The sequence below is a fragment of the Vicia villosa genome, unplaced genomic scaffold (genome assembly GCF_029867415.1).
Source record: "Vicia villosa cultivar HV-30 ecotype Madison, WI unplaced genomic scaffold, Vvil1.0 ctg.003790F_1_1, whole genome shotgun sequence".
Lineage (NCBI taxonomy): Eukaryota > Viridiplantae > Streptophyta > Magnoliopsida > Fabales > Fabaceae > Vicia > Vicia villosa.
The window spans coordinates 160,127-171,306 of NW_026706300.1; the positions used below are offsets into that span (position 1 = coordinate 160,127).

Sequence of the window (11,180 nt, forward strand, 5' to 3'; positions counted from 1 at the left end):
AAGACTAGGAAAGCGAGGGAGATTTATATGCATACTGAGTGAAGGAAATTTCAAATCGTGGATTTTTAAAAGGCCCAAAAAATATTCCCCCACGTAGGTTAATTGCTATAATATGTTTTGGTAGCAAATGCCTAACATACCCTTTTCCTTCACAATGTCTTCAGATGTTGTTGCAACATTCTCTGTGACATTACTTTCAGATAGACTTTTAGGATCGTTGCTCATATTTGACTTTTCTAGTTTTCTTTCCCGATCTGTAATGTCTATCACAAGGCTTACTCTTTCTTCTAGAAGAAATCTATTGATACTTCTGTACTCCCTTACTTTTGCACACAGTTTCCCATTCATTAAACAGGTCTCAGTAAAACCAGCAGATAGTTCACTTATGGTGAGATCTCCAACATATGATTCTTCATCAGGTTCATCAGACTCATCAGATTCTTGACAGTAAACTTTTAATTCTTCTCTGATCATGGAGTAGTCAGAGGGGTAGACAGGGGTGTTAGGCTTCCATAGATAGCAATTATCCTTAGACCTAAATCCCTTCATGACTTCCTCATTTTCTTCATTAGTGATAATTCACTCCTCTTTGGTGAACCTGACATTGAATCCTTCATCACACAACTGACTGATGCTTATAAGGTTTGCAGCCAGTCCTTGTACAAGAAGAACATTGTTTACATTAGGGATACCCCGCCGTTCTATCTTCCCAACACCTTTGACTTCTCTTATTTCTCCATCACCCAGAGTCACATAGTTGTTTCCTTCCAATTTGAGGTCTACTAGAGAGTTCTTCCTACCACTCATATGATTTGAGCAACCACTATCAAGGTACCAATCTTCTTTTGCAGGCATCCTTAGAGAAGTGTGTGCTACCAGAGCAACATTCTTAGCTGCCCACTGTTGCTTTCTATTACAGGTATTATATTCAGGTTTGGCTTGATGAGTTTGGTCTGGATATCCAAATAGTCTGAAACAGAATGGCTTTATGTGACCAAATCCTCCACAGTGATGACACCTCCATTTCTGGAATTTCTTCTTTGAATGCCTCCTTCTTCTGTTGTCTTCATGTTGTGACACTGGAACTAACATCTGGTTGGTCACACAAGTCTCGGGCTTTGCTCTCCTGAATCCAGAGATGAATTCCTCTTTAGCCACAAATCCCACTCCAAACATGTCTTCTATTCTTTGTCCAGATTCCAGAATTTCTTCTAGAGTATCAGTTCCATTGTTCAGCATTTTGAACGACTTGGTCATTTGATCAAGTTTGTAGTTCAACATGCTTACTTCACTACTGAGGGAGTCTATGGTTTCAAGATGTTTATTCTTCTCAGTTTCTAGCTCTCTTATGATTATCTCTTGCTTCTCTACTTGTTTGCAGACTTCAGCATTCTTCATACACAACTTTTTGTACGAGGAAGCTAGTTCATCAAAGGTTAGCTCATCATCACTGGAATCATCATCAGATTCATAGATTCTTGTTGAAACTGTGACATGTCTTGCAATTTCTTCTTCTGAATCTGAGTCTTCATCAGACCAAGTAACAGTCAGTCCCTTCTTTTGCTCCTTGTGGAAGGTAGGACATTCAGCTCTTATGTGTCCAAATCCTTCACATCCATGACACTAAACCCCTTTCCCATGATTGGGCTTCTCCTCAGCTTTGAATCTTCTACTTGGATCATATGTCTGGTTGATGTCATTGGAAGTGTTCTTGACATTTGGTCTGTACTTCTGATTGACCCTCTTAATAAGTCTGTTGAATTGTTTTCCAAGCATGGCTATGGCGTCTGATAAATTTTCATCACTTCCACCATTGCTTTCTCTTGAATTATCACCTGTGTTGGTGACAAAGGCTATGCTTTTGTTCTTCTTTTCAACAGGCTCACAGATGCTTGACTCAAAGGTTTGTAGAGACCCTATGAGTTCGTTCATCTTCATGTTGCTGATGTCTTAGGCTTCCTCTATGGCAGTTACCTTCATATCAAATCACTTAGGCAGTGATCTGAGGATCTTTCTTACCAATTTTTCTTCAGTCATTTTTTCTCCTAAGGCTCATGAGTTGTTTGATATCTCAAGGACATTCATATAGAATTCATAAATGGTTTCATCCTCTTTCATCTTGAGATTTTCAAACTTAGTAGTAAGTATTTGAAGTCTCGACATCTTTACCTTGGATGTGCCTTCATGTGCTGTTTTAAGGATATCCCATGCTTCTTTAGCTAGCTCATAGTGTTGCACAAGCCTAAATATGTTCTTGTCAATCCCATTGAATAAGGCACTTATGGCCTTGGAATTGCCCAAAGCTAGCTCTTCTTCATTTTTGCTCCAGTGAGTTTCAGGAATTAGAGCAGTGGTTCTATCTTCCATAATCTTCTCAGGATGTTTCCATCCGCTTTCCACAGCTCTCCAGGCCTTGTTGTCCACAGACTTTATGACTGCTACCATACGAGGTCTTACTGGATGTTATGACATCCACAATTACACAACACAAATAATTATAACAGAACAGCATAAAAACAACAAAGAACATACAGAATTGTTTACCCAGTTCGGTTCAAACAACCTACTCTGGGGGCTACCAAGCCAGGGAGGGAATCCAATATAAGCAGAATTAATTTGGAGTTAAACTCCCCCGTTTACAACTCCTCACTTAAAACCTACCCAATGCAATTCCAACCTATTCCTAGACCTGAGTATCTCCACTCACTCCCCCTCAATCACATCAGTGATTACACATAAACATAAACAATTACAGAGAGAAGACACTCTTCAAAAACACACCTTGATCTGATTAAAAGCGTCAATCAAGAGACACACACTTGTGCTTAAAAGCTTAGAGTGACAATAAACACACACAACCTATTCCAACGCAATCATCAAAGACAATTGCTTGGATCACAAGAGACAGCTACAGAACTACGGTTCTTCACAAAACACAAAATCTTCTGTCTGCATTCCAAATTAGGATTGCAGTCTTTTTATATGCATCTCTTGGGCCTTGGGCTTCTTTTAGAAACAAATTAGGGTTAACCAAGTTAACCTAATTTACACGCCATGTGGTTGTTTACAAAATATGCTGTCAGCAAGATCTTCTGGACGAAATATTCAGCACACAATAAAAGATTTCCTAAACTGATAATTGAGAGAAATCAGGAAACACATTTAATAAACAATAACAGCTCCTGCTGTCACACACAGATGTCATGACATCGGTCATGACAATCACTACAGATCTTGTATTAGCTTCACATATATGCATCCTGCATAAACAATATTAACCAGGTATATTTTACCACAGATGCAGCCAATCATGAAAACACCTTCAAAAAGGTTTTCAATTTAGTCCTATTAGTTAGAAAATGTTTTCATCTTCTCAAAGGATGAAACAGCGCGTCAAACAGATACCCGAATCACAAGATATGATTTTTAGAAGTTTTGGAAAATTGACTCACTAGAACCCGGTTCCCCAAATATGGGAACCGGTTCCCATATTCAAAAATTGATTTTTCGCGTGGCAGAGAGTTTGGGAACCCGGTTCCTCAAATCTGGGAACCAGTTCCCATATTAAAATTTTGATTTTTAACGTGACAGAGGTTTTGGGAACTCGGTTCCCCAAATTTGAGAACCGGTTCCCCCTGTTCCAGTTCCAAAAATTCTGCAGATCTCACTACTACGAAAATCCCTCTTTTTAACGCCAAAAATGCAATTTTCCCCACATCAGAAAATCATTCCAAAGTTAATACAACATAAATACAGATAACACACAAACAGAACAATATCATCACATCAAATATTCAAATTTCAATCACTTTCGGGAAAATTCCCATGAACAATTCTCTCCAAAATCTAACCTATGATTATCCCCACATACCCACAATTATACCACTTATTAGAAGGTTGGAACCCCACCCTTACCTTAGTAATTTTAAGCGAAAGATTCCTCTTCTTTGTGTTCTATTGCTTTCTCCTCTTCTTTCTCTGTGCCCTAGCCTCTTTTCTCTTTTTCTCACTTCTACGATCGATTCAAAAAAACAATTATGTTTTCACTCTTCCTTGTTTTCTAAAATATGGCCCTTAGACCTCTAATAAGGTATTCCACTTATGCCCTCACCTAACCGCTTAAGATTACTATTAAGCCCTCTACATCTTTACACAATTATTATTTCTATTTAAATTATTATTATTATTATCTAATAATAAAGTACTCCAATTAATTAAATAGTCAACTAATATTTAACCATTGCTAATTATTATTTAATCCTTCTAATTGTTGATTAAATAATGCTAGTGATCACTTAGTTTTCTCCACGCCTAAATCTTCCATTTTTTAATGTAACTACCCCACTCTAAGGGTAACACAACACAATAAAACACCCAACAACGCATGTAAAGCACATCACCACATGATTAAAATACGAAAAAAAATTTAAATAAAATCGGGCGTTACAGAAATCGTACTTGGCATAGGGCTGGATTGTGTAGAACTCGCAGCAGAAAGACCCAGTCTGCTACGACTCGCTGTTGCACCCCAAAATTTTTCCTCTTTCTCTGTGCTATAAGTTATGAATGGCGTTTATTTCGTCGTTCGAAAATCAAAAGAAAAATAATAAAAATTTCTCGTTGTAGCAAGGCAGTTCGGTTTAATTAAGTGAGTGTGATACAAGTCATGATTCTGGAGATGTTGCACAAGCTTTAGGCGTTCATCATGGTTCAAAGTCCAAATTATGTGTTCCAGTCATATTTCATTGTTATCAAGATTTCAGAAGCATTCGTTCATTGGTCGGTTTGTATTACGAGTGTTGGTACAATTTGAACATGGAACTTAAAAATTCAAATTGAAATGCATTTGGTGGGAAAAGAAATTTAAAAGTTATGTTATCCAAATTACATTCAAAAGTGAGTTCAAGATTTGTTCATCATTATTCAAGTTTCGACTATGTTCAACATTCAAAGGAGGCATTCGTTGATAAAGTCGTTCAAATTGCTTGCAAGGTCCATCACCATTCAAATTCAAGAAGAGTCCAAACTATTACAATCACACTACATGTCCATTACAACGTGAACTCAAATACGAAAGAAAAAGCCTATCTTAAAACTAAATTCCCTAAGCCTATTTCCATTTTTCCATTCATGCTTTCCAAAACCAATGCCTTCATGAAGTTGAAACAAGCTCTACTCCATAACAAAAGCCAAGCAAAACTCGCTGCAACAAGAAACCGGTTCAATAAAATTCCGTCAATACAAAAAATAAATGGGCGGCACAAAGAAAGAAAGAAAACCGGTTCATCACTTCACGAATATAGAAGAAGAAAATCGAGAAAAAAAAGGTAACAAACTCTTGATCCGGAAAACTCTCTCTGGATTCCAATCATCTTCAATTATTCAGAAAATTCACAGGAGATTATCGAGAAAGAAACGTAACAAACTTTCTATCCTTCGATTCTCACCTTCATCCTCTTCACCGCCCTTCACCATAACCGCTCCCTCAACCTCTTCAATCATCAATCACGCTCTCTCTTCAATCTTCAAACCATCTTCAATCTTCCCTAATCACATTGGAATTCTCAGAATCAAACTCCATCGCTCAATCTTCATCTGCAATCATCCATACAACTCCACTGCAATTTACAAATCTTCAATCTCATATATTTCCTTGCAATTCATTCATCTGTAACAGCAATCAGAAGAAAATAGTTAACAGAAAAATTGGATTGTGAGACTGTGAGACTTTGAGAACGAAATTTGTAACTGAATCGTAACGACTTTTATATTCATCATCTTCAATCGTTCAGAAATCATCGAAATTCACCTTCATACGCATCGCGAAGAAAGACGACTTCACCACTCCTCTTCATCATTCTTCTTTACCGAATCCATTATTTTCATCACCGTAAATAACAACACATCGACCTCCACAACGAAATCTCACTCCTTTATGCTTTCTCTGCAAACAACATCAACAAACAGCAATAACGTTTCACCATCAAGGGTTTAGAAAAGAAAATCAGAGAAGAGAGAGCAAAAAGATAACCGCATCTGACTATCGAAGAATCGTCGAAGTTCTCCGCAAATTGCAATCGTGACAAGATTTCACGAATCGGAACGGGAGAAGGCTGAGAGTGAAATCTGAGAGACGAGAGAGATGAGAGGCGTCGGAGATGTGCGTGTCCACCACAGCATTCTGAAGAGTTGATCGGAGAGGGAAGAGGACGACGCGGTCACGAAATGAGAGGGAGGACCGCTGTGTTCTCTAATCAGAGGAGAGCGAGAGATTAATGAACTGAGGCGGAGAGAGCGCAAGCTCACCGGAAAAGCTTGCAGCGACGCCGCGTTTGAGTGAGAGAGGGAAAAAGAACGAGTCTGAATGGCTACAATTCACGTACATAACCCTAATCCCTTTATCATTTCTAATTGTGAATTAATCTGTTCTTAATTTGAATTAAGTGGTATTAACAGTAGAGATCTGAATTTGATTAATAATAATTGATTCAATAATAATCTGATTAGCAAAGTCATGGCAATTGGACCAATACACTTCCTTGGGCCTCACACGACATTCTGATTCATACACCCCTCATTGAGCCCGTGTACCATTTGTTTTTGGATGGCCTGAATTCAAACAAAAAAAAGAAGCTATTGGACTAGATTCAGTGGGCCTGCGCCCTCACTGCTGGCTGCACCTAATTTCCAGCAATTAAACCCCCTGTGTACATAAAATTTACATTAGATTTTAATTGTTTTACCTAGTTTGCTTTCTATTATCTTTAGTGTAATAAAAACATAAAAACCAATCACATTTTTGTTAGTTTCTTAACTTGATAAAATGAATAAAAACATGTAATATTTTCCAGTTAGAATTAGATGTTTTGTTATATTGTTTTGTTTTAATTCTTTGATGAAATACCATGAAAAATATTATGTTTGATTAGATTTCTCGCATTGATAAAAAAAAGATAATAAAAAACATGTAATATGTTCTCTAGTTAGGATTTATTTGTTTTGTTACATAGTTTAGTTCTAATTCTTTGATAAAATTCCATGAAAAATATGATGTTTGATTAAATCTTTTGTTAGTATTTTCTGTAGCGTGCTTCCTTGTTATTACTGATTTGTTTGCTGAGATGTGCGAGATACTTCGAGAGAGCCTTCAATTGTGATTCAACTTGCTTCGTGTTCCACTTTATTTGTGGGACACGAATTCGCTTCCAGTGCGATTTGTCTTACGACTTAATTTGCGTCGTGTTCCACTTTATTTGTGGGACACGAACCTATTTCCGATGTCAGTCACCTGATCTCTCATTCATTGAGATGTATACTCTTGTATTGTCTTGATTGTTTCTCTTGCAGGTTTCTCATGTGGTTATGCTCGACGTGTACCACATGTCGCTCGTGATTTATTTTCACGACGACACTTTCTGAATCGCTTTGCTTGATGATGGCTTACGCGAAGTATTTCGGAATTCTCTGCTTACGCTTGCTAGCTCAATGCGGATTTGCTATCCGTTTGGTATCGTCTCCTTGTCCCTTTTACCACTTTCCGCATCATACTATAACATGAGAAGTAGGACTTAGACATGCATCTGGCCAAGTCCTCGAAAGAGGCTCTGTTTTTGTTGGTGTGTTTACATTTGTGATTTACGACAGGGAGTCACGGTGTAATAAGTCCTATATGGAACTCCGTTAAGTCCTCATGGAAGGCATGCGGAAAGGGTTAGTAATCAACCCCCGCCTAGTCTCATAGAGTCCGTTCGGTATGCGCACGCTACGCGTTGCTCGCTTCTGAACCTGCACAAGATCTTTGTTATCGAGTATGTCAGGAAAAGGGTTTCATGTAGCCGGACCCCCGCCTTTCCTATAGCTCGTGTCGCTCGACGTTGATGCTCGGTGTACGCACGCACCGTTTTCCTTTACGATCCGTGACGGCTTGGTTGCTGAGAGGGACTCGCTCCTCTTGTCTATGGCCCGATCATTTTTGCAAGGTCTAATGCTTGGTTGACTTGGGTTGAGTTGCTCCCATTGGCTATGGCGGGACCGCTTTTCTACCATTCGACCAGTGTCGTTGGTTTGTTTGCTTTACGAGCGGAGCTCGTTTGTGTGATATTATTGTTTGCTTTCCCTTTTCTCCCCATAGGTTCATAGTTTAGATTAGACTGGTACCCTTTGTATGCTAACATTAGGTAGCAAGCTTTCCCCCCTTAGCTTAGGTTTTTCTCATGCATTCTTTAAAACACAAACCACACACTTTGATTTTCTTTTCTTAAGAGCTTGTTATTTCCGCTCCATTCCCAAGCGTAAGTCTCCAAAGGTCGAGCAGCGGAGTGTGAATGTAACTTGTTCACCTAAAAAACACAAAACAAACAGAAATTAGTTAGCCGAGCTACGGTAGCTCTGATTTTGCAAAACAGATACGTAGGCAGCGGGGTAGGGCCCGTGCGAGCACAATCCTTTATTTTCCTTTTCAGGATAAATATTTTAGTGGCGACTCTGTTAATTTTCGCGGTAGCGACAGCTGGCGACTCTGCTGGGGACGTCTCGACCTATTGCGGGTCCAGACTTAGCGAGTCGATCCTAGCGCTTGTGTGTTTATCTTTGGGTGTTTTATTGCTTTGCATATTTACCTGTTTGCATTGCATTCTATGTGTGCTTTTACTTTTCTGCATCATATTCTGGACTGGCTGGATCTCTATCTGTTGGGTGGGTGTTTCAAGAGGTAAAAGGCTCAATACCAGGCTATGTGTGAACCATAGGAACCCTAGGATAGAGTGGGAGCATGGTTTGTCTCGAGGTGTACGTCTCGGGATGGATTATGTGACCAGGAGCAGAGTAGTGGTTTCAAACGGAGGTATTATCGTCAGCCGCATCCGCACTGTGATGATGCTTACCTTCGGGCGGACCGTATACTGCGTTTCATGACCTTACCTTGGCCTAGATTTTTACCCATGAGTGGGGCGGGAATCAATGATCATATAACAGGTACATTGTTGGTGACCGCTGTTCTTGTTCGTGGGTTACCACTTTTCTTGTTCATGGGTTACCGCTGTTCTTGTTCGTGGGTTACCGTTATTCTCGTTCAAGGGTTGTTACCATGGTCCTTGTTCGTGGGTTACCGCTGTTCTCGTTCGAGTGTACTATTGGTTCCTGTTCGTGGGGTACTATGGTTCTTGTTCGAGTGGTAATCTGTGTTCTATTTCAGTGTGTTATTAACTATGGGCTTTGGTTCCGTGGATTGACATTCCGTGTTCCGTGTGGTATACTGTTTGGGGCTGAACCTTTGACTTGGTACTATGTGTGTTACCGGCAGTCCAGAATGCCCGGTGGGTGGCAATAAGTCCCACCACCTTGCATCATTGCATATTTACTTTCCAAAAAATGATGTACAAAAAATAACTAGCATACATGTTCCTTTCATTTCCAAGGAATCATATCTTTAAGTCTCGTGCCGAGCTTTTCCATCTCTTGCTTGCTAAAAATCAAAACACGGGGATTCCTTGGAAATCGAATGAACATGGCATTGCATTCATATCATGCATCTCATAACATTTCATGCATAGCAGGTGTTCAGGATCGAGGATCTTTTATTCAGACTTGGTACTTTCACCAGACTCAAAGACTTGACTTGTTCTTACTGCGTGTTCAGAGATTAGTCATGGAACAACTTCGTGGGGATTTTACCGAGAAGAAAGCTCAGTTGGGGTTCTTTTTGAAGACTTGTCTTATGCTCATTTGCTTCCATGCTTGATTTATTTGCAACTGGTTAAGCTCCGTATTATGTGGATGTCTACAGGTTATCTGCTTGATAACAATGACAATAAGTGTGAGCTCTATTCTGGGGCACCTGGTTATGATGTCAAGATCTGCAAGTCTCTGAAGTTGCTTGGGGCTCCCGCTCGAGGGATAAGCAAGACATTGTCTATCTTGAGCATTGCATCATTCGCATTGCTCGAATCCCTAAAGCACTTACAAGTTCCGTGTGACTTCGCCAGAATCTTCTACCGGATAGTAATCCAAAGTGTTCATCAGAGACACCTCTCCTTTTCAAGGATCGGCTTCACATCCCGAGTCACCTCCTCATGAAGTTTCCTTTTCAACAACCTTTGCTTGTTAATAGAGACAAAAAAAATATGAGAAGCAAGTTGATGTAATCACAATGCTCGGTGTTCAGTTGCTTCCCCGCTTGATGGAATTTTAGTTGATTAAGATCCGTGCTTTGGGTATTTCTCACCACAGATAGCTCTCATGATATCGATGACAATACTCGGTGTTTTCCATTCTAGGGGCACTCGATCATAATGTTAAGCCTTACAAGGTGTTGAGGTACAAAGAGTATAGGACTTGCTCGATACAGAGACATTTGAGTTTATTCATAATGGTTTCTACTGGTCAATCCCATGTCATCTGCTGCAAGTAACTCATGAGAATCACTTGCAATTGGTACTGCCAGAGGTTTCCTTCATAACAGCTATTGTGTGTTCCAAGTAATGACTTTGATGGCCAAACGGAAGAGGTTATTGTTGCTCGCCGATAGTAGTACAAGTTTCCTCCACTCATGATGGTGTTTTCTGTTTTAGCAGCTATATTTAGGGCTCCCGACCGAGGGATAAGCAAGACTCCGTGTTCTTGAGTTCGCATCATTGGCAGCTCAAATCCTTAAAGCATTCACAAACTCCAGTCGCTGTTGTTTGGGGCTCCCGACTGAGGGATAAGCAATGCGACTTGTATCTTGAGTTTGTGCATCACTGGCACAACTCAAATCCCTAAAGCTGGACACTTACAACTTCTGTATGGCTTCGTCAAAATCTTCTTTCGGGAAGTAATCTAAAGTGTTCTACAGGAGCATAGGCTAGTGCTTGGTGTGTTTTCCACTCTGGGGCACTTGGTTATCTGATTGAAGGTTGTCAGTCATTCAAAGACAAGGTTCAAGACCTGATTAACACTGAGGCTATCACATGCACTCTTGAGGGCAAGAATTGAAGTTCTCCTTTGACTCAGCGGATCTTCAGAAGTAATAAGTCCACACGGAGAGGATCTCCTCAACGTTGGCAACTGCTGAATCATCATGCATGTTCATGTTTAAGCTTTCTTGTTTTGTTCAATACTGTTGCATGCAAAACTTGTTTGTTTTTAAACTATAATAATAATGCATTGGATATGTTTGTCTTGAAAAAAATCCATTCGCTTTT

The 11,180-nt window shown here is 39.7% G+C and overlaps 1 protein-coding gene and 1 long non-coding RNA gene across 4 annotated transcripts; both read right to left on the reverse strand.

The window, feature by feature from the left end:
* Positions 1 to 579: 579 nt before the first annotated feature.
* Positions 580 to 1,176, reverse strand: LOC131641510 (uncharacterized). Its single transcript, XM_058911815.1, has 2 exons — positions 1,091 to 1,176; positions 580 to 970 (listed from the first exon to the last, which is right to left on the reverse strand). The coding sequence occupies exons 1-2, from the start codon at positions 1,174 to 1,176 to the stop codon at positions 580 to 582; spliced, it is 477 nt and encodes a 158-aa protein (XP_058767798.1).
* Positions 1,177 to 4,618: 3,442 nt separating this feature from the next.
* LOC131641504 (uncharacterized) lies at positions 4,619 to 6,440 on the reverse strand. Of its 3 annotated transcripts, none has more exons than XR_009295561.1 (3): positions 5,810 to 6,440; positions 5,337 to 5,668; positions 4,619 to 5,203 (listed from the first exon to the last, which is right to left on the reverse strand). It is a non-coding gene; the product is annotated as an uncharacterized LOC131641504 (long non-coding RNA). The 3 variants fall into 3 exon arrangements; XR_009295560.1 differs by having other exon boundaries at positions 4,624 to 5,668; positions 5,810 to 5,944; positions 6,032 to 6,437; XR_009295559.1 differs by having other exon boundaries at positions 4,627 to 5,203; positions 5,448 to 5,668; positions 5,810 to 6,433.
* Between the last annotated feature and the right edge of the window lie 4,740 nt (positions 6,441 to 11,180).